General features: G+C 43.1%; 1 protein-coding gene across 4 annotated transcripts in view; it reads right to left on the bottom strand.

Moving 5' to 3' along the window:
• The window catches only part of LOC144528564 (uncharacterized), a 34,060-nt gene that overhangs the window by 6,113 nt on the left and 3,838 nt on the right, over positions 1 to 24,109 (bottom strand). The window contains exons 1-4 of one of the 4 annotated variants that reach the window (XM_078267237.1): positions 22,184 to 22,514; positions 17,609 to 17,764; positions 9,037 to 10,188; positions 8,340 to 8,901 (exon numbers count right to left, since the gene is read on the bottom strand). In XM_078267237.1, coding sequence (XP_078123363.1) covers positions 8,340 to 8,901; positions 9,037 to 10,188; positions 17,609 to 17,764; positions 22,184 to 22,376 — 2,063 coding nt within the window. In that variant the 5' untranslated portion in view covers positions 22,377 to 22,514. Of the gene's footprint in view, positions 1 to 1,954; positions 2,174 to 8,226; positions 8,902 to 9,036; positions 10,189 to 17,608; positions 17,765 to 22,183; positions 22,523 to 22,896; positions 22,900 to 24,109 lie in introns of those variants that run through there. The other 3 variants (XM_078267236.1, XM_078267234.1, XM_078267235.1) reach the window with 3 other exon arrangements.

The following is a 24,109-nucleotide window of genomic DNA, read 5'->3' as shown; positions in this document are numbered from 1 at the left end:
AGCAGAAGATTTGTTTTTTATAGGCTAGGCTTAGTTGTATTTTATATGTTATTTGTAGAAGTTAACTGCTGTAGTTATGACTGATACTGGGGCAGGACCATCACAGAAAAAAGAAAATTAAATGAAGAACAACTAAAAGCTAAAATGGAAAGTGACGAAAGGCAAAAAAGCGAGTCAACTTCAGTGGGGCAGTGGTGCAAAAAGTGGGTATGTGCTATATGCGGCGCAGCACCATGGGGGCACCAAAGCGATGGTAAAAAACAATAAAAAATTAAAAATTATTATTTTGGTATTTTCTTTATGTAGCTGCTGTTGTGCGTTTCTAAATCATTTCTGCATTTCCTCAATGTTATATAACATTTTAGAGGACGTACAGGCTAGAGTAGGCACCCTATCTCATAAGATTCCTTGACATAGAAGAGGGAATGGGGGCACTGTGAGCGCTGAGCGAGCAGGTACTAGTAGTAAGTTGTCATCTATGGAAAAAGATGGAAAAAGCAAAAAAGCTGATTTGGGGGATATGGGGGTTTACGCCTAGCTTAGAATATGCAAAATCGAGGTTGCTGAGCTGAAAACTGGAAAATATAAGGTAGCGTGTACAATAAATGACAAGAATCTGGAAACCATAACTAATGCAATAACTCTGGTTTACCATGGAATCATGCATAGATTTGCTACCAAACTTGGAGGCTTGCAAATATTCATGTTAACAGACTGTTCTCAGACAAGCTAGTGTTTGCTAACACTAGCAGCTAAAGTGGGATTTACGGCTAGCTTGATGCAAACCAATGTTGCTGATAGCTACATTTAGATTTTGGTTAAACCCTATGCTACCAATCCCATGCATGACATATCCCAATTTTATTAAGGTAAAACAACAACTGGTAAATATAAGGTAGCATGCACAATAAATGACAAGAAGCTGGAAAACATAACTTAAGCAATAACTCTGGTTTACTATTACTACTACTAATCATTCATAGATTTTGTTTTACCATTAGCTGTTAGCTGTGCTGTCAGACATACAGGCTATAGTTACATCTGTTGGCTGACATGGAAGCTGTAATTACAGGGTCACATCTCTCTCTCTCTCTTTAAAGGTCTGTGCTAAGTGGCTCTACATATTTGTACTTTTTAAAATCCAAATTGTGAATGTAATTTCAACAGCAGCACAACCTTGCTGCATAATAGTTGTCTTATCTGATGCCATCACTAGGCTGATTTAAGAATTGAAATTAGGCTGCTATTTTTAACAGTGAGTTCTTTTCATTTAGGTGTGAGGATGTTGGCTCACGAAAGACAGGGGAAGGCAACAGCTAGGTCTAACATTAGGTGGAAGTGTAGGGGGAGCCACTTGATACCAACAGATTCATTTCTTAATATTATTAATATGGAAAAACTAATATGGAAAATCTAGTACGTTAGTTTGAAAATAGACACACACACACACACACACACACAGAGACACAAACACACAGAGAGACAGACGCACACACACACACACACACGCACACACACGCGCGCACACACACACACAAAGACACACAGACAGGGACACAAAGACACACACACACACACACACAGATGTATTTTTCATAGATGTTCTTTTGAACGTACACATGTTCCACCAAAACAAGTTCCTTCCCAAGACTATTTAGCAGAGGCACCGTGGCTCCGTTCGGCACTTAGCGCCGCCCAAGACGATTGTGATTGTTTCAAAGAAATGCCAATAATCCAGAGCACATTTTTCTCTCATCCAGGAATGCCGTGTGGACTAGCCAGACCTTCCTTTGCAGCGCTGTGGAGGAAGGTCTGGACATGCAACACTAGTGTGAAAGGAACCCTACTCCTAAAATAAAATAAACCAGGTTCTCTTGAACTTTTATGCTCTTGACTTCTGCAGATTTCCCCCCCCTTTTATTTCCCCTAAAAACCCTGATAACGCTGTTCTTACCTTCCTCTTCATCATCTTCACTCTTCACAGGGACACGAGTGAATGGGAACTTGGTGATATCAGCCTCCTCCAGCCCTTGAAGCTGCTCTCCCTCCTGACTGCTCCACAGTTCTTCTTTAATGTGTGGGAGGGACTCTGGCTCCTGCTGGTCAACACTGGAGCTAGACTCCTGCTGCTCCTCTTTAATAACAATCTGGCTTATGTTGTCTGGAGGCAAAGCTGAAACACAGACAGAAGTTAATGTCAGCTAAAGCTTAGAGATTGCAGGGTTCCCCCCCAAAAAAGTTGTTTAGCTCGGTGGCCCGTGTGAAAATGAGACTCTAAAAAGCTACAAGTCTCCATAGGGCCCTACATGAAGTCAGTGCTACAAGCTAACTGGAGATTTTGAAATATGACTATGTCTAAGTACCGGTTAAGATGACTTGAATTGTCATTATGTTTTTGTTTCTTGCATTTGTTCTTGTTATAGACACACACACAAATGCACAGACACAGACACACACACAGATAGAGACACACATACACATAGAGAGAGACACACACACAGACACGCACGCACACACAGAGACAGACACACGCACAGATACACACACACACACACACACACACACACACACACACACACACACACACAGACAGAGACACCCTCTCACTCACATCAAACCAAGATGGCGTAAGTGTAAGACGTGTCTGTGTTCGTCCTCTGTAAATATTTTGCAAATAGTGTCTTTTTTCGCACATTCCGGCATCCAGTCTCAGCAAAACACCCGGTATATTATTGCGCACCCCTTACTGCAACGCCCATTGTACTGTGAGGTACAGATTTAATATTTTTGTCACTTTTGGAACTTTGCCGCATCTCCGACCGCCAGCTGCCAGCTGGATAGCTAGCTAACTAGCTTCGGTAGCATCTATTACTTTGTCCTCCAGACAAACATTCCCTCCGGACCTGCTAGCTGCATCACTGGATCTACTTGTCTTTGCCTATCTCCCTCGCCTAGCCCAGCACCCTATTCTGTGCATTCCTCCATGTGGTATTTTTTGCTGTGCATACCTCACTTTAATTCGGCGAGGATTCGGACCTCCCTGCATGGCGAGGATTCGGCTCTCCCAGCCCTCCCGTCTCCCAGCTCACACGGGCTAGCCAGCCAGCTGCCTAGCTGTGCTTATTCGTCTGCTGTTCATTGTCTTCTGGCCCAAACGGGTCTGATTATCATTCACCACCAGACTTCGTTTGCTGTATCACAGGACTTATTCTTCTGGATTACTTTTGTTACACTCTCTCTGCATCACCGACCCCGAGCTAGTTAGCTAGCAATCGCTGTTTAAAAAAAAAAAAAAAACGCCGTTAGCAGCTACCCGCGCTGTCCACAGGCCTACATGAGGCAGACGACAATCTTTGTACCTTGGCGAGCGTCTGCCTTTTTCACTGACTTTTCCCCGGACTACTTAGACTGAGTAAACCCAGCCTGATCTGCCGGCAATTTGATTTCGCCCTGCAGCTCAGGCTGGAAACATGTACGTTTATCTAGCCTGCTTCAGTTCACAATTTTGCGGGAACCAATTACTATCTGGCTTATCCACCTGGCGCGCTATTGACAGGTTTAACACAATGACGATAGAGAAGCGACCAAGCAGCTTTTTATTTATATTCAACATAGCTGCCACCGAAGTGCAGCAACCCGTTGATGCCACTGTCGTTGCTACGTCAACCGGATCGTTGGTCTGATTGGTTGAGGACTATCCACTTCCATACATTGTCATTTGAACTATGCTCGTTGATCATGCCTCTTGTGCAGTAGAAAATACAGAGCAGACTCCCCAGACTAATGTTCAATGGTCTGGTGATAGCCAGAGTATGGACTACTCTCTCTACTACAATTACGGAACTCTGCTACGATTCAGCTCACATGGACCTATTCTTCTGGACTAGTTGTGTTACACTCTCTTTGCATTGCCAACCCTGAGCTAGTTAGCTAGCTAACTAGCCGCCATTAGCAGCTACCTCCGGTGCCCACAGGCCCACACGAGGTGGATAATAACAACATTGTACCCTGGACAGTGTCTGCTTCTCTTCACTGACTCTCCCCCGGACTACTGTCTCTGCTACAACTCCGGAACTCTGCTACAATTCAGCTCACACGGTATCTCATCTGTTTATCTCCCAGGCCTAAGCTAAGCCTGAACACTGACTCTGCTCATTATTTGCTATTAATAGTGATTGTTTGCTTGATATCTCCACACTTATTATGCCTCGTGTATTGCTGCTTCTGTTTACCTCCTTCGTTTTACTTCCCTGTAGACTCCTTAACTCCTTGCATAATAACACCAATAACCCCACTGTCCCTCTGTATGTATCCTCAGAGACATACCGTTGTTTATCTAACCTGTCCAGTGATTCAACCTCCTTCATTGTTACTGAATACCTAGGCTTACCCACATTAACCTTTCACCCTGTCATTCCCCTCGCGGCCCTTCATTTCCTTCACTACACCCACAAACCCATAACTTTATTTCACTCCACTAACCGCACTAATCGTCCAGTTTTTGAAGCTATGGGTCACATACTCATCCTGCTGCTCCTTTGCTCATCAGGAGACATAGAGCCGAACCCAGGACCCAATACCTTCCCTACTCCCCAGGTGCTTTCATTCACTGATTTCTGCAATCGCAAAAATCTCGGCTTTATGCAACTTAATATCAGAAGTCTGCTTCCTAAATTTGATTTATTCACCTCGCTTGCTCTTTCAGCCAACCCTGATATTCTTGCTGTATCTGAATCCTGGCTCAGGAAGCACACTAATAACTCAATTATTATAAAATGTCAATCCCCAACTATAACATTTTTTCCGTCAAGATAGAATCACTAAAGGGGGAGGTGTTGCAATATACTGTAGAAAGAGTTAACAGAGCTCAGTCATCCTATCCAGGTCTGTACCCAAACAATTTGAATCGTTAACGCCAGTTCCATGGCTACCTCTACACCTGGCGAGTCCCCACTTCCCCACAGGATTTCCTCGTTGCTTGAAAAGGTAGAACTCCCAAACTCCCAAATTAAAACAAATCTCACGAAAACTTGAAAGTAAATGGCGTTCCACCAAATTGGAAGAATCTCGTTTAGATTGGCAAGACAGTCTATGCAACTAAATATTAGTGCAGTGATTCAAAGTAAAGCAAACCCTTGAGACATTTTTTCAGTTTATATAGTAAATGTTTAAGTTTGTAAAGAAAAACAGCCTAATATTCCTTTTTCTTCACTTTCTGTAAAGGTAGAACACAAACCTGATCACTTTTGGTCATGTTTTGATTTGGAATTGAATGTGCAGTGTTCCCAATGCATTGATATTATGGAATTAAAAGCTATTCTAAGGATTCTGAGCATTATTTACTTTTTTAAACACACTGCTATTATTCTAAACACAAGTATTATTTTCTAACTCTCCCTACCTCCCTTTTGACAAACTTTGCACCCTGATTTTTTAAATTTAATGTTCCAGGGCTTTGAGAAGAACACCTCTAATACCCTCTAGTCTCGACCCCCCAAATATTTTTCTCATCAGATCTGCACAAATCATGTAGGTGACCCATTCTGATTACAAAAGGGCGAATTTCGAGTATTGATTGGTCATTAGGCGGTGCTTTTACCCCAGTTGATCTCTAATCTCCAACATAACCTGCTCCCGAGCGGTTAAGTGTTCAGCATAAGTTACCACAGCGATTTAACCCAGTAACAAATGATCCACTGTCGGGATACACAAAACCCTGGGTTGAACTTGAAGTTACCTCGTTAACGCCAAATCTTGCTTCATAGTACAGGCCTCATGAAGACTCCAGAGACTGTTGATATTCACTCCATGCAGATTTATTTCTTACATTTTAACAAACAAACCGAGCTGCCTCAGACACATCAACTGACCACCGGTGATAGTCAGTCGAATAGACAACTGAATCTAAGTTTCATATGACTCTCTTCTTATACAGCGTTTTGGGCGGTGTCAGTTTGACACATTCACGCCCACAGTTACCTCATATGATGATATTTTTACTTCTAACAGTCCTCTCTTCTTCCTTTTCTTAAGTACACCTAGGTCGTTGTGACCCAGACAATAACTACTAACATACATGCTAGTCAACAGATGGTTTACTTCAAATGATTTCACTTTATTTCATCCTGGAGGGTACTCAGCATGTCCTGGTGTACCACACCGGTCATATCAAATGATTATATTTCTTTACTTTATTAGCTTTACCATGGCCCAATTAGTGGCATAGGAGACACTATACATGTCAAAAGACCATATTCATTTTGGTGTAACTGATCATATTACCTTGGAACATAGCAATGCACAAGTGAGTTTTTATAGTTTTATACAGATCATATGTCCATCTCAGCTTTGCTTCAAAGAGAAAACTCCTCCTCTCCCTGACAGGAAACACCATGCTAGGCTAACTTCCCTATGCTACCTCCCTCACATCTCCCTTGTTTAAACTAAAGATAGACTTCCTGTCTCCCTGACACAGAGAGAAAAGTCTCCTCTCAGAGACTGCTGGGCCTAAATTGTGCTTAAACATGACACACAAAATTATAACATGAACCCAATGTGTATTGAATAAACTCCCATATTGATACATGATTAATAGTGAATATTGCTAAACATACGTTACTTAGAAAGAAGTGAATATATGTGTGGACGCTATAAAATATCAGGTGGTTACATTTGTCTGATTTATTGATTATAATTGATTATATGACAGACATTACAAGACAAAACAATATCTAATAAAATATTTAAAATAAGAGTTTATTCCTACCACACAATACACTGTCTTCTATCTAGATGTTGATACATAAAGATTTTTCTTTGATACTTGAGAGGTTTTGCTTGGACTTAAAGGCACAAACGTTATTCCATGTCACCAGTCTCAAGATCAGACACTCTGCTAACACACGTTTCTGGTAGACGCCATCTTCTTCTAAGTGTGACGTTAGCCGCAGTGAATTATTATTAGTACGAAGTACCACAGCACTGAAATACAATGTGCCTTAGCTCTCTCTCAGCACCAGTCAATAGGAACAATTAAAAATAACATAAATAGCATTTAGAAACTTCTAGAAATATCCAGCACAGTATACATAGTGACTAAGTTTAGACCACAGCTCTCCTTCCTGTTGTGCTATCATTCAGTAACCTTATTACCTGGGGGTAAAAACTATCCCTAAAACGTGTTGTGCACGTTGGGATGCTCTGCAAACGTCTCCCTGATAGAAAGGTGGGAGAAGAGATTGTATGCAGGATGACTAGAATCCTGCATAATACCTCCTGCTTTCTTAGTGCTGCGTTTCCAGTAAATGTGTTGGAGCGGTTCAAGTGTAACCCCAATGATTTTAGATGCAGTTTTGATTAATTCTGTCAGAAGATTGTGAAGAAGCCCTGCCAAACCACACTACAATGTTGCCTGTCAATATACTCATATACTCAATTGTACAGCGGTAAAAGTCCTGTAGAATGTTAAGGGACATACCATATTTCTTGAGACACCTCAGAAAATAAAGCCTCTGATGTGCCTTCTTAATGGCACACCTGATATGGAAGGACCATGTGAGGGAGTCTGAGATGTGGATGCCTAAGAAATTAAAGGTGTTGACAATTTCAACTGGAGAGTTGTTAATAAAGACAAGTGTATGTGTGGGTTTATTCTTTCTGAAATATATGACCTCCTTAGTTTATATATTAAATATTTAAAATAAGAGTGTATTTTTTCCTACCACACAATACAATGTCTTCTATCTAGATGTTGATACATAAAGATTTTTCTTTGATACATGAGGTTTTGCTTGGACTTAAAAGGCACAAACGTTATTCCATGTCACCAGTCTCAGGTTCAGAAGAGTCTCCAGTCTGGTCTTCAGTCTCTGGTTGTAAAAGTGGATGTGAGTTCCTGGCTGGTTCTGGTCCTCCACAGTCCTCTCCATCAACTTTGGTTTCCATCCGACCAACACATTTATGTCTTTTGACATCAGAACGCCAGGCAAATCTTTTGTTACAAACACTGCAGCTGAAAGGTTTCTCTCCTGTGTGGACTGCCATGTGTGACTTTAAACCTCCACGCCGTGTAAACGATTTCTTACAGACTGAGCAGCTGAAAGGTTTTTCTCCTGTGTGAGTTTTCATGTGTTTCTTCAGGGTTCCACTATCAGTAAAAGCTCTACCACACTCAGAGCAGCTGAAAAGGCTTCTCTCCTGTGTGGATTCTTGTGTGTCTCTGTAAATCTCCACTCTGTGTAAAAGATTTCTTACAGACTGAACAGCTGAAAGGTTTCTCTCCTGTGTGAGTCATCATGTGGTTCTTCAAGGTTCCATTATTAGTGAAAGCTTTATCACACTCAGAGCAGCTAAAAGGTTTTTCTCCTGTGTGGATTTTCATGTGTTTCTTCAGATTTTCCTTGCGGCCAAATCTTCTCCCACACTCAGAGCAGCTGAATGTTTTCTTACATCTTGAATCATGTTTCAGAGAGTTTAAAGCTGACTGAGGTTCTCTGGTCTCCTTCCAATCAGCACTGTCATCAGTCTCCGGTTCAGAAGAGTCTCTAGTCTGGTCTTCAGTCTCTGGTTGTAAAAGTGGATGTGAGTTCCTGGCTGGTTCTGGTCCTCCACAGTCCTCTCCATCAGCTTCTGTTTCCATGTGTATAGTTTGTCTTTGATGAAGCTGTGAGGACTGAGCTTTCTCTTCATCATCTACACTCTTCACAGGGACAGGAGTGAACGGGAACTTGATATCAGCCTCCTCCAGCCCTTGAATCTGCTCTCCCTCCTGACTGCTCCACAGTTGCTCTTGTTCCTCTTTAATGTTTGGTTGGAGCTCTGGCTCCTGCTGGTCCACACTGGAGCTACACTCCTGCTGCTCAGGGGGAACCTCTTCTTTAACCACCAACAGCTGTTCAACATCTGCAGGAAACAAAATCAAATACAGACAACTGTTTAGTCAGTACTTTTTGCTACTATTTCAACTGTTTAGTCAGTACTTTTAGCTACTATTTAAACTGTTTAGTCAGTACTTTTAGCAGCTAAATGTTTTCTTACGTCTTAAATCATGTTTCAGAGAGTTTAAAGCTGACTGAGGTTCTCTGGTCTCCTTCCAATCAGCACTGTCATCAGTCTCAGGTTCAGAAGAGTCTCCAGTCTGGTCTTCAGTCTCTGGTTGTAAAAGTGGATGTGAGTTCCTGGCTGGTTCTGGTTCTCCACAGTCCTCTCCATCAGCTTCTGTTTCCATCGCGCCAACACATCTATGTGTTTTGACATCAGAACGCCAGGCAAATCTTTTGTTACAAACACTGCAGCTGAATCTTTTCTCTCCTGTGTGGACTACAGCCATGTGTAACCTTAAAGTTCCTATCTCTGTAAAAGATTTCTTACAAACTGAGCAGCTGAAAGGTTTTTCTCCTGTGTGGATTCTAATGTGTTTCCGTAAACTTCCTTTCTCTGTAAAAGATTTCTTACAAACTGAGCAGCTGAAAGGTTTTTCTCCTGTGTGGATTCTAATGTGTATCCGTAAACTTCCTCTCTCTGTAAAAGATTTCTCACAAACTGAGCAGCTGAAAGGCTTTTCCCCTGTGTGGATTCTCATGTGTGCCTTCAGGTGTCCACTTTCAGTGAAAGCTTTATCACACTCAGAGCAGCTGAAAGGTTTTTCTCCTGTGTGAGTCATCATGTGTCTCTTCAGATGTGACTTGCGGCCAAATCTTCTCCCACACTCAGAGCAGCTGAATGTTTTCTTATATCTTGAATCATGTTTCAGAGAGTTTAAAGCTGACTGAGGTTCTCTGGTCTCCTTCCAATCAGCACTGTCATCAGTCTCAGGTTCAGAAGAGTCTCCAGTCTGGTCTTCAGTCTCTGGTTGTAAAAGTGGATGTGAGTACCTGGCTGGTTCTGGTCCTCCACAGTCCTCTCCATCAGCTTCTGTTTCCATGTGTATAGTTTGTCTTTGATGAAGCTGTGAGGACTGAGCTTTCTCTTCATCATCTTCACTCTTCACAGGGACAGGAGTGAATGGGAACTTGATAATATCAGCCTCCTCCAGCCCTTGAAGCTGCTCTCCCTCCTGACTGCGCCACAGTTCCTCCTGTTCCTCTTTAATGTGTGGGGGGGGCTCTGGCTCCTGCTGGTCCACACTGGAGCTACACTGCTGCTGCTTAGGGGAAACCTCTCCTTTAACCACCAACAGCTGCTCAACATCTGCAGGAAACACATAGAGAAATGTTGAGAAATGCTCTGGGGAGCTTATTCCCCGGAGTCCTTATTTATTTATTTTTTTCGCCCAGCATGTTTCCTTGGATTAGGGTGGCACCAAAATCATGGTTGCAGCTGTCGCCGTGGTCCTGCTGCACTCCCTGCTAAACCTTGCTACGCTCTGCGGTGCCCTGCTGCATCCTGCTACGTTCAGCTATGCTCTGCTGTGCCATGCTACATCCTGTAATGCCCTGCAGTGCCCTGCTATGCCATGAACTACTACAACCACTATAGTCACTGTTCCATTATGTTTATTGTGACTGTTATTGCCACTGTTCATCACACCCCCAAGCAGTACCGTCAGACACCGCCTACCAAGAGCCTGGGTCTGTCCGAGGTTTCTTCCTAAAAGGGAGTTTTTCCTCACCACTGTCACACTAAATGCTTGCTCTTGGGGGAATTACTGGAATTGTTGGGTCTTATTATTTAATTAATAAAATTATGGAGTGTGGTCTAGACCTACTCTATCTGTAAAGTGTCTTGAGATAACTTTTGTTATGATTTGATACTATAAATAAAAATCAGGGGGAACCTCTTCTTTAACCACCAACAGCTGCTCAACATCTGCAGGAAACACATACAGAGAAATGTTGTGGAACTGTATCTTATCACCTGGATTGTGATTGTTATAAAGAAATCCTGGTTGTTCAGTCAGTTACTTAGGTTACATCTACACTATTAGTCTTCCTTTTCAGCCTTGGAAACTGTTGGAAAGGCTGTTGACTGACATATTAGGGCCCTCTTGTGGTGAAATAATGCAACTGCGCTGTTGAGCACAAAGTGGGCGCAGTCGGTAATTACAGTGACTATATGTAACTTTATCATCTTTGTCATTTTTCATATTATGATCTTAAATGAGCAGCAAACAAGACTAACAGTGAAAAGAAGGCTATTTTTAGGTAGTTTTTATTAGTGCCGTTGCTCAGGTTAAATTCTTCCAGCGTAGTCACAGAATGATTTATGGCAGGTAGACGGCGCAACAGTAACATTCTGAAGGGTCACAGATTTTTTTGTAACACCGGAAACGCCTGTGTTAGCGTATCCAGCCAGGTGAATGAAATTAAATGAAGAACAACTAAAAGCTAAAAAGGGAAAGTGACGACAGGCAAAACCGCGAGTCAACTTCGGTGGGGCTTTAAACAGATGGAGACAATGACGGGATTGTATATGATTCCAAACCCACCCAGAATAGGCCTCAGGTAAGTAGGCTAACTAACCGTAAGCAACACTTGAAATGCAACGATGCATCTGTAATGTATTCTCTTATTGTAAATTAATGATTTACTGTCTGAGCAAAACATTCATCGCGACTATATGACCTCCCGGTAATGCTAACTCAGTAATACAGTGGGCAATAGAGCACCGTAAAGAAAAGACCTTTACGACAGCAGATGTGTTAAAAATACAACCACTTGTGTCCAAAGCGGCCGCTAGAATCAACACAAACTGAAAGTTACATATAGCCGAATTAAGAGGCATAACAAGCGACTTGTCAGAATAACAGAGTGCAAAGTGGACTTTTCTGATAAACCGTGAGTAAAACGTGTCATTGTTGTCTGATCTGGACATCATTTGATGCTTTAACTGTGTTTTGGTGAGACTTTTGTTGATGCAGAGCTAATCTAATCACCATGTGGCCTCCTAATGCTGTTACTTTAGTTGTACCTTTATATTTCTAGTAAGACTGTTGTATTTGGACAAAGTTGACATTCTCCTATGTAAATGACATGGATGTCTGTTTTTATTGCAACTTAATGGAGCAATCAGTGTTATTTTTATACTATATATACACACTATACTATATTGGGATTACAGTATACCTTCGATGAAAGGGGCTTTACCCCTGATGAGACTAGGACACCTAATACTCACCCTATTGATGAGCAACAGCCTGTAGGGGCAAACCCTTTAATCGAATCCTTCACCTTACAATAGATCTTGGAAAATATCGTCAAATACTCATTTGCCACACAGTGTGGACTTCCCCCTGCAACCTTTTTACGATGCCAAGTTGGCCAGGGAGAGACTATTGCTTATCTAAGCCTGCAGAGAGAGCTAAGCTCTCCCCAACAGGTATTACCTCTTTCTCCCACACAGCATGTTCAGCCAGGCAGTGTCCCTACCGTTGATCACTGTGCAGTCAGGCTAGAGACAGGAAGGAGCCAGACTCTACAGCATGAAAGGGTTGTATAGCGATGCCCGTCAAGGTTAACGACATGCACCTTGACTCCTCAAGCCCAGAGTGTTATGTACTCTAAAGAGACTGTGATGCTAACATGATGGATAAGATGATGGTGTAAATTACAGCTTTTAAAAGAGCAAACACTGTCAGCTTCAGTAAGACAACCCCCACTGACAACAGCTATCTGTGCCTCCTCCTCAATTCACACCCCTGACCTTTAGTCATTATGACGAAACGTCTCTCCTGCAGAATCAGCCAGCCACCCATGCATACCCCAGGTATCAAACCCCTGCAATTTTACAAGCTTAGGGACCAGCAACCAACTGGTACCACACCGAAATTCTGTGATTCAGAGGATAATTTCCTCAGCCAACACCGCCACCTTTAAATGCTTTGATGAGACTTAAGTTATAGACTTGACTAAAGACAAACAAGTACTGTTGCCGATGTGGAAGATCACATCAATCAGCACGCTGAAATGTACCCTGACAAATGCAACATATGTAAAGGTAAACACCTACAGATTCTACATAAAGTCAACACTAAGAGTGTGACGGAAGGTACCTGCCTGGTTAGCTCAGACACCAAAAACCTTTACCTAGAGGAACCTTCCGACTCCACTGGTGTTCCCATAAAGGTCAGCAGAGTCATCCTCCAGCATGATAAAAAACAAAATAGACTAGGCGGTCTTAGATGATGGCTCAACCATCCTTAAGGACACCCAGACTCTTCATGGTGCCTCAGTCTCTTTCCAATTCCCTCTGTAGTGCAGCCACAGAAATCCTTCCAGATAGTCAATGCCTTCACCTCCCTTGCTTTGGGCTAGCTGAAAGTAAGTATCCAGTGGCCACCCTTGAGAAAAGGCACAAGCACTTCAAAGACTTGCCTTTACACCCCTTCAGCTGTGTTTCACTCTTGCTGCTAATTGGAGCTGACCACCTTTGCTTTATTAGCCCTATGTGCGCTGAGGACAACCAGGAGGGCCAGCGAAAATCAGAACCGGGTTGAGAGGGACACTTCAAGGGCCGGCAAACATGCTTGAGTCACAGTTACAGCCTCAACAATGCCTTTTTACATCTCTCAGCCCCTTGTCAGTTGTCATGTTGAGAAGCACTGGCAAGTTGACACTGCTTTATAAAAGTGGAAAGGTGGTTAAAAGGTCAAAGGCATTCCGATATTTTGGCTGATATATATATTTTTTTAAATCCAGAAACGCGTAACAAAACAAACAGATTTCCCTAACACTAGTTATTTGTAGTTATTTAAGAGTCCTCACTATAACAATGATAATGCAGTTTTAAAATAAACTTGTTTTACTGTCACAACAGAGGAACATCAAAATATATTAAAGTTCTGATAAATAAAATGTATAAAAATACAAACTCAAGATATGAAACTTAAAGTCCTGTGAACAAAAACACAAAAAAAAGTGTTGCCAACAGGGACATTGTAGAGCACCCTCTGGTGGACAAACTATGCACCGCCAACACTCAGAACATGGTTGAAGTCCGTTGTGTTTCGTCCATTTTTATTTTATTTTTTAAATATTAATTTATCAGAATCATTTATTTGTCATTATAAGTGATTGTGATGAATGAATATTAAAAAAAAGGAAAAAATTATCGTCCATTATAAATGCTGATATCGATAGTTCGGGAAATGCCTAATATCGGCCCGCCGATATATTGGTCGGACTCTAGTGTTGTAGTTAAACTGCAAGCTGACGTTGCCTCTCCTTTCGCTACAAAGGACCTCAATGAGTTGCCGTTGCTTGGTCCTTCCTTGAGTCCCTCAATTGTTAGTGTGTTGCTGCACTTCAGTGGCGACAGAAAGGCATAAAAGCTAATTTGCATAATGTGAAAAACAGTTAAACAACCAAATTTGGTACAGAGCCTTAGAGCGGCATGCTGAACGAGCATCACAAGTTTCGTGTTGATTGCATTTACTGTGAGAGAGATATTGCAATTGCAAATTTCCCATTTAAATGCAATGAGTTATTGGCCAAAACAAATAAACATTGCTTATAGCGCCCCCCTAAAGGCCGATCTTTGCCAAATTTGGTACAGAGCATCATAGTGGGATGTTGAACAATGATCTCAAGTTCTTTGCTGATAACATTTAATTTGGCCGAGATATGATATGATACGTGTGTGGTAGCTAGCTATGAAAATTAGTTTGGTCGTCAAATGCGCATACTTTAACGTAGCAACATTCTTTGAGTAACTTTTGGTCACGTCCATCTGGAGATGCTACGTACCAGGTTTCATGCTGATCCTTCGCGCGGCCTAGGACGAGTTCAGAAAAGTTGGTTTTGCGCATTGCGCGATATTGCGAATAATATTTAAAGCAGAAATGGGTGTGGCCTATAGCATGTGATTCAGCTTGATTCAAGGAATACGTGGATGTAACGATTTCCAATGTGCGATGTGTAATGTGGGAGTTAAAGGCAAAAAAACATTATAGCGCCACCTAGTGGTGCACATGTGTCATTTTTGGTAGGTGTGGTCCATGACCCACAAGTTGTTCACATTAGTGTAAATGGTGAATCGAGATTTGGGTCCCATAGGCCACGCCCACTTTGACCCCTCAGTACCCCACTCTAGGGTTGGCCTCACAAATTTTGTAAAAATCGGATGAGCCGTTCATGAGATATAAATTTTGTACTTGTAGCACCCCCTAGTAACCAATTTTCGAAAAAAGCGTGGGGGACCTCTAAAGTTTGGCATTGATAGCATTTATTTTGGCCGAGATATGGCAAAGTTGTTTTTTTCATAGTTAGCTACACAAATTTGTTCGTGCGGAATATGCGCAATTCTTATCCTATAAAAATTCTTTTAATAACTTTTTGTCAGGTCGGTCTGGAGATACTACTTTCCAAGTTTCGTGCAGATTGGTTGCACGGTTTAGGAGGAAATCGAAAAAGTAGGTTTTTGATAAATCTTGATTTTTCACGCATAGAAGTTTAGGCGGAAATGGGTGTGGCCTATATCACGTGATTCAGTTGGCCACCTAGTGGTGGAAGTGGGTCAATTGTTTCGCATGAGGTCATGAGTCATGAGTTTTGGACCAGTCCTGAAAACGGCAACCCCCCACCATGTACGGTTTAGGCTGTAGTCAGAGTTTGCTACTGCCGGTTCTTACAGACTCAGGCTTGGACCCCTAATGAGCAAGATTTGTCAAAAAACATGGCCGCCATCAATCAAAGAACTTCTTAAAGGGCAGCGCTATCAGGGAAATGCCTGTAACTCAAGTTATGCCACAGCAATCTTGTCTAAAATTGATGGAGACATCTGACATCACGACTGGAACATGCGTACCAAGTTGGGTTAAAATCCGATCAAGGGAGCGAAATCGCAGGACTTGCTGCACTTATAGCAGTGATGAAACAGGTGTGTGGTTGGTTTCACCAATTTTTCTATAGAGCCTTAAACCATCTGAAGTGGTTTTGATCATCTTTGTAAAGCTAGAAACCCGCTCAACGCTGCTTGCTGCTTTAACTTTTGGCGATTGTGCTGCTTCCTAAGCCTGCTGTAGTTCAGGTGGTAGAGCATTTGCCTAACAATCACAAAACCTTCCTGTCCAGATCCAAATTTCGCTAACTGTAAAGACGGCTAAAAGCGAAGGGGGGGGAGACACCGGTAGCGCTAACAAAGGTTTAACGTTAGGAATGGTCGCTGTTCCGACTCGTGTGCCTGGGTCTGTTTCCCGACGGTTCAGTAAACTGCCGTTAGCGTCCTTAGCACCTGAGTTAAGTGCTAACCGGGTTTGGATTACTGCTAGCTGGCTGGCTGCTAGCTGGCTGGGGGCTGACTGTGGATGTGTCCCGGGGCTGTTGTCAGCTCTCATCCCGACTGAAGCCTTGCAGCGCCGGGAGAGTGAGGCAGACAGACAGTGGTGTGCTAGCTGGCTAAATTACCATTAGATTTGTCGTTTGTGTGTACAGTTAACGTTACTGATTTCATGGGTTAGCCTAGAGTTGTTAACTGTGGTCAAAACAATCATACTAAAAATAACTAAGCGTGTTGAACGATGTCCTAATCTTATTTTACCCACCAAGAATTAGCTTTATAGCATTAGCTTATTAGCATTAGCTACTTGTCAACCAGCACCTTTACAGTAGGCACCACAGCACTTTTCCTCTTCGGTCCCCCTCCAGGTTGGAAGCGGAATTGTCCATTACTGTTACCATTACCATTATTCTATTATGTCTCATTAGAACAAGTTAATGAACCACAGAAACGATTTTGGAAACATTATTTTAAGGTACAAAAGAATCTTTGGTGTTGGATCGATCAATATTGAAACCAATCAATATCAATAAATAAGGTCTCTGTTGCATTACTGCAAAGTGGCATGTAATCAATGACAAAACGATGCCATATGGCAGAAAAAAAGTTGTAGTACGTTTACTGAGTACAACTCTCTCCCCCACCCCAAAAGAATCGAGGTGTGTATCAAATCGTGGGTTTGGTGTATCGTTACAGCCCTAACACACACACATTTTTCATAGATGTTCTTTTAAATGTAAACATGTTCCACCAAAACAAGTTCCTTCCCGAGAGTATTTGGCAGAGGCACCATTGCTCCATCTGGCGCTTAGCACTGCCCAAGATTATTGTGATTGGTTTAAAGCACACGTGTCAAACTCAAGGCCCACGGCTAATTTTGATCCGGCCCCTATGTACATTTAGATTCACAATACATTTTGGCAAACCTCATTTTTGTCACTTTTCACAACATTTTTTTTGACATTTTTGATGCTTTTTCCAAATGTTGTTGGCATTTTCTTCGACATTTTTGTCGACCAAACTGTAAGTGAGAAGACGATATGAGACATGCAACAATACAGTCAAAGATATTTGACTTTTCCCATGACATAAAAGCAATAAACTATGTCTGGCCCTTGATATGATTCTCATTTTCTAGTGTGGCCCTAAGGGGAGTTGAGTTTGACACCCCTGGTTTAAAGAAATGCCAATAAACCAGAGCATATTTTTCTCCCATCCAGGAATGCTGTGTGGACTGGCCAGACCTTCCTGCAGCACTGTAGAGGAAGGTCTGGACATGCAAGACTAGTGTGAAAGGAACCCTACTCCTAAAATAAACCAGGTTCTCTTGAACTTTTATGCTCTTGATTCCTGCCCCCTTTATTTCTCCTAAAAACCCTGTTAAGGTTGTTCCTACCTTCCTCTTCATCATCTTCACTCTTCACAGGGACAGTAGTGAATGGGAACTTGGTGATATCAGTCTCCTCCAGCCCTTGAAGCTGCTCTCCCTCTTGACTGCTCCACAGTTCCTCCTGTTCCTCTTTAATGTGTGGGGGGGGCTCTGGAGGCAAAGCTGAAACACAGACAGAAATTAATGTCAGCTAAAGCTTAGAGATTGCAGGTTTCCCTCAGAAAAGTTGTTTAGCTCAGTGGCCAGTGTAAAAAAGGGACTCTAAAAAAGCTATAAGACTCCGTAGGGCCCTACATGAAGTCAGTGCTACAAGCTAACTGGAGATTTTAAAATATGACTACGTCCAAGTACCGGTTAAGATGACTTGAATTGCCATTGAAACTGAAGGAATTATTATTCTTTTTCCCGGCAAATAAATTGCCTTTTTGAGGGGCTTAACATACTCAAAAACTCACCAAAATTGGCGATCGCATCAATTCTGGTGAAACTTTACGTATTTTAAGGGTTTCGGGAATAGGCGCACAAAAATGGCTCGCTAGCGGCCCCTACAAAATTAAATAAATTAAGACCCTGCAGTACGTTTAATGTAGACTCACGAAACGTGGTACACATATGTAACATGTCAAGACGTACAAAAAACTTCATTGGAGCCATATCCTAAACCCAACAGGAAGTGCACCATTTTGAATTGAAAGTTCGAAATTAGTGCAATTTGGGCGATTTCCACATGTCGTACTTTAACAAACTCCTCCTAGAGATTTCATCCGATCGACTTCAAATTTGGTCTGTACCATCTTAAGACCTTAAAGATGAAAATTTATTAAAAGAAAATCTTTTCGTCATAGGGCGTGGCCGTGGCGGAGCGGCCATTTTGTGCGTTTCGCCATTGAAACAGGAAGTGGGTGTAACTTGATTGTCCAATTGGCTCGAAACTTTTCAGGATTCATAAGACTCTAACTCTGAGGACATTTACTGGACAAAATTGACTCAAAGTAATAGCGCCCCCTAGTGGCAACAGGAAGTAGGCCTAAAAGTCAAGGTGCTATACTTTAATGAACTCCTTCTAGAGATTTCATCCGATGGACTTCAAATTCGGTCTGTACCATCTCAACACCTTAAAGATGAAAAGTTATTAAAAGAAAAACTTTTCGTCAAACGGTGTGGGCGTGGCATGGCGGCCACTGTGAGTGTTTAGCGATGAACGAGAGAAAGTGGCTGTAACTTCAGTGTACACTGTCATATCTGCTTGAAATTTCCCAAAATCAACAAGAGTCCAGGCCTGAGAACATATACAGGCCAATATTGACTTTTGGTCATAGCGCCCCCCCCCCCCGCTGGCAACAGTAAATCAGCCTTATATGACAAACATCATCCAATTTACATAAAAGAATGTGTGGTCTACTTGTGATACTGAGCCGCCCCCTATAATTGAACCATGCCCATGTACTCAGGCCACGCCCCCTTTCATAACATTTGAACCGTTTAAGGTAGAATCTTGTGTGAGGTGTCATTGAACTCAGCAGAGAGTTCCTTCTTCATTGGTGATGTTTAGACCCGCCCCCTATGCTTAAGCCACGCCTCTTTTCATAACTGGTGACCCGTTTAAGGTAGAGTCTAATGTGAGGTATCAATGAACTCAGCAGAGACTTCCGTTTTTATTGGTAAAGGTTTGCCCCAAACACTATGCTTTGGCCACGCCCCTTTTCACAGCTAATGAACTGTATGACGTAGAGTCTTGTGTGAGGTATCGTTGAACTCAGCAGGGAGTTCCCTTTTCATTGGTGACGATTTGCAGTGTCTGAGTGCCGCGCAAATGCACGGTAGCAAGGAGCAGAGTAACCCCAACGCGCAGAGGCGCGAGAGCCCGCGCAACGCAGCACAGTTAGTTAGTATGCTCAATGAAACGAGGGAGACCCGACTCAGAGGAGGAGAGGTTAGTGAGGCCAGCATCTTGCGCACGGATCCGCTGCGTCACGCATGTTGCCCATCCAGCCCATCCGGCACAGTGTTTGATCCTGGGGAGATGGATCCGTGCGTCCCCCCTCCTGTGCACCATGGATGTCTGAGCCTCAGCAACTACTAACTATAAAGATACAATGTGCCTGTTCCCAGCATTAGCACAACATTTTGCGATGGTTAGCTTGTTACCTGTGACGTTATATGCTAAATGTAATGTTTCACTTTCTTAGCGTGTGAGTGACTGACCTATCTGGGTGCATTTTGAGATGACTGATGAAGTTCGACATTGTTGATCTGGCATCATTTATCTTGGTGCCACACACCTTGCATGTAGCTGTTGGCTTACTGCCTCTGTTTACCAAGTTATTGAAAGCAAAACTGATGAGAAAAGGCCCAACTCTGGGAGGACTTGGTGTCACCATCGTCAATGTATTTTTTTATGTGAGTGCGCACACATAAGGCATAACGCATGTGTTACGTTGCACATTATGACAAAGGGCAGGGGACATAAAAAAAATAGAAATACATGAATACATTTAGATTTAAAAAGCAATAATTGCATGAAAACATGTTGTTGACGAGTCTCGAAGCTCGAGTCTGAAGTCTTTTGGGTCGAGTCAAGTCTGAAGTCAGCTGTTTGTGCGACTCGAGTCCGAGTCTCAGACTCGAGTCCCCATCTCTGATAGACACACACACAGAGACACACATACATACAGAGACACACACACAGAGACACACATACATACAGAGACACACACACAGAGACACACAAACATACACACAGAGACACAAACACACGCACAAAGACACGCGCACAGAGACATACACATACATACAGAGACACACACAGAAAGAGACACACACACACAGACACGCACTAGTAATAGACTGATTTTATCGGCTAGCTGATATATATCAGGCCAATGCGATACACGTAGATGTAAAATGAAAGCCTTTTACAGTTAACCATATGCAGTGCACCCATCCATATGATGCACATTGCACAAATAATTTGGGTGATAAGATGATTGCAGAAGTGACACGGCAGAGCAGATTCCGAAAACAAATCCAGTGTGGCAGAGTTTACATTTTTATGATATTAAAATGTTATCAGACCCATATATCAGCTCCTACACCGTCTCCAGTTGTTTTCATTATGACAGAGTAGCTGTTAAAATGCTCTACATGCGATCTGTTGCTGATGTTAATAAACAACAGACTGGAGATGATCTGTAATCTGACCAGATTTAGTCTCTCTGACTTCTAAACGTCACTATCAGCCACACAACAGGTGTTCTGTACCGAATAAGCCTTTAAATCAGACAAATAGCAGTTAAAATCCCTCCAATTCAAAATCAATAAAAAGTTGATATAAAACATCATGTTGAGTCGATTCTGAACCAATCAGCTGTTAGATCAGCTCAGAGGGCATGCATTTCCCAGCATGCCCTGGGTCCGCCTGGGTCGTGCAGTCGGTGAAAAGCAACTGCGCTGCCTGCGTCTCAGAACTGCGGCCGCCTTGATCTCGTGAGGTCATCGTTGCCCACGTGTGCGTGACGTCAGAGCAAGTCGGGATCAAGTCGGACACAAATCTACCCAGCATGCATTGGGCGGCGATCGCCGGTGATCGATTCTGCGCAGACCTGGCTCATCTCCAACGAGCCTATTACATGGATGTATTAAGAGAACTGGATACAGTGATCTTCCTCATTGTTGGCCCATGACGTCACGATGGACCTGCGCACCAGCAACAGTTTGGTTGTATTGTCATAGCAACCGATAGCAACATGCTCATTCATGAGCTCGCCGTTTTATTGTCTAAAATATTCACTAACGTTAAACATTGTGTTTTCGTTGTTCCTGATCGTTTACATGCTTATCTAAATAAACAATGGATGTATTTAGACAACCAAGGAGATTTAATCATTATGTCTACTACTATGTGAAAAGTCTTTCTGGGCCATGGGGTGCAGTACCACCGTTATCCGCTTAGCCCATGGTGGCTTTTAGACTTGACGCTCTTCCTGGGGGCTTGGCCTATCATCTATACAATCTGTACAACATCTTGCGCATGCGCAGAACGGATCGTGCAGGCAGCACGGATCGTGTACAGTTACAATACTGTGCTGTTGTGTTACAAAGCGAACATCACTACTATGTAACAATCACCTATACAGTCCTAAGGGAATACCTATTAAATAAGAACCTTTGTTTATGTAGAAAACAGCCCCGAAATCACCATCACCAAACCCACCAGACTCCATGTAAATAATCTGTACTTTTAGCGTGTATAGAACCAGCATATCTCCACATGTAAATCGGTGAATTAAGGGTTAATATCAACCAAACCAGAGTGGTGATTGTTGGAACAGTGGAAAGATGAACCAAGACGGCTTTTGATAGTTTTTTTGTGTTTCTGTCCACTTTGAATGAAGTGTGTTTTACGATGATAAAAGTACTGATTATTTACATGGAGTCTGGTGGGTTTGGCGAAGGCCCGTTAAAGAGCGAAGATTACAATAGATCTTATGACTAAATGCTTATTTACATCCGTCCTATCGATGCTGAGAGAAGAGATGACAGGAAGGAGAGAAAGATCAACTGAAGGTTTAATGACCAAACCTGCTCTGTGTAACCGAAGCTGAGGGTTGAAAACAGCGTCCAGTAGCTCCCGTTGTCGCTCGTTCTCCTCTTTTGAACGACAAAGTTCCTCCTCGTACTCTGCTATCGTTCTTTCAAACAGCCCAAATATCTCTTCAGCAGCCGCAGTTAGTCGCTGCTCCACCAACGCTCTCAGCATCTGGACTTTACACATTTTACCTCTTTCTCTACACAACAAAGAGACTCTGCTAACACACCTTTCTTCTAGACGCCATCTTGTTCAAAGAGTGAAGTTAGCCGCAGTGAAGACTACAGCTTCCGGTGCAGATTAGTTGCTGAGCTTCAAAATAAAAGTCCGGAAGTGTTCCAGATTTCCTCAGAAAAACACGCAGGAATATAAATGATTAAAACACACTTTTGAAGAAAGACAAATACTTTATGAAACTTGCAGAGCTCGGAGAAAACAATGAACCAAATTAAAGATGATGGTAGTTTGTTTCCATTTCCTTTTAACGTGTCAAACAGAAGATACAAGTTTTTAGCAGCGGCTATCAGCGGCCGTCGGCTTGGTGTGTCAGGGCCTTAAATCTCCTCGTTGATAAAGAGTTTGCCTAGAACGGCGGGGAAGGGTGTGTAGCTGCAGACACGGGGCCCTCTCCCTCTCTCTGCTTCTCGTCATAGTTGTCGGATATATCTACTGAGACTTTGTAGGCTGGCTCAGGTTTGCCTTGGACCAGCTCTTAGTTATACTGTTAAGCCCAGTTCAGACCAAAGATTTGTGACGTGGGTTATGTCTCTGTAAATTATAGTGTGGTCTGATCTGTATAGTGTCCTGAGATAACGCCTGTTATGATTTGACACTTTAAATAAAATGTAACTGAATTGAATTCTTTCAAATGTCTTTGGTAACATTGCTGCCCTTATAAAGTAACTGATGCTGACTTACTCTGCTGTTGGTGAAGCTTGAATTTTAAACCACAGCGGCCACTCCTTAGCCCGGTCACTCTTGAAGGACACACAGCTGGGTTCTGGTTCAGGAGAGTCTGGTCTCTGATGGATCCTGATCAAATCAGTTTGTTAAGAACACAACACAGCCAGAGGTTTGGGTGTGAATAATGTTGGTGCAGTGATTTGAGTGCTGGACAGTTAGAGATGGTCCTCGCGCCTCTGAGCTTTGGTCTGGCGGTCCGGTTCCCCACACAGAGTGGTTCCTCTGTCCTGTTCCCCACTCGGAGTGGTTCCTCTGTCCTGTTCCCCACTCGGAGTGGTTCCTCTGTCCTGTTCCCCACTCGGAGTGGTTCCTCTGTCCTGTTCCCCACTCGGAGTGGTTCCTCTGACCTGTTCCCCACTCGGAGTGGTTCCTCTGTCCTGTTCCCCACTCGGAGTGGTTCCTCTGACCTGTTCCCCACTCGGAGTGGTTCCTCTGACCTGTTCCCCACTCGGAGTGGTTCCTCTGTCCTGTTCCCCGCTCGGAGTGGTTCCTCTGTCCTGTTCCCCACTCGGAGTGGTTCCTCTGTCCTGTTCCCCGCTCGGAGTGGTTCCTCTGACCTGTTCCCCACTCAGAGTGGTTCCTCTGTCTTGTTCCCCACTCAGAGTGGTTCCTCTGTCTTGTTCCCCACACAGAGTGGTTCCTCTGTCTTGTTCCCCACACAGAGTGGTTCCTCTGTCCTGTTCCCCACTCGGAGTGGTTCCTCTGACCTGTTCCCCACTCGGAGTGGTTCCTCTGACCTGTTCCCCACTCGGAGTGGTTCCTCTGTCTTGTTCCCCACACAGAGTGGTTCCTCTGACCTGTTCCCCACTCAGAGTGGTTCCTCTGTCCTGTTCCCCACTCGGAGTGGTTCCTCTGTCCTGTTCCCCACTCAGAGTGGTTCCTCTGTCCTCACACTGATCCATGCTGCTGAACTCAGCCTTTCATCTGCAGAGGAAACACATCATTTCTCATCGGCT

The sequence above is a fragment of the Sander vitreus genome, chromosome 14 (assembly GCF_031162955.1).
Source record: "Sander vitreus isolate 19-12246 chromosome 14, sanVit1, whole genome shotgun sequence".
In the NCBI taxonomy this organism is placed as follows: domain Eukaryota; kingdom Metazoa; phylum Chordata; class Actinopteri; order Perciformes; family Percidae; genus Sander; species Sander vitreus.
Note: the sequence above shows the minus strand (reverse complement) of the source record. Positions and strands in the feature narration are given on the sequence as shown.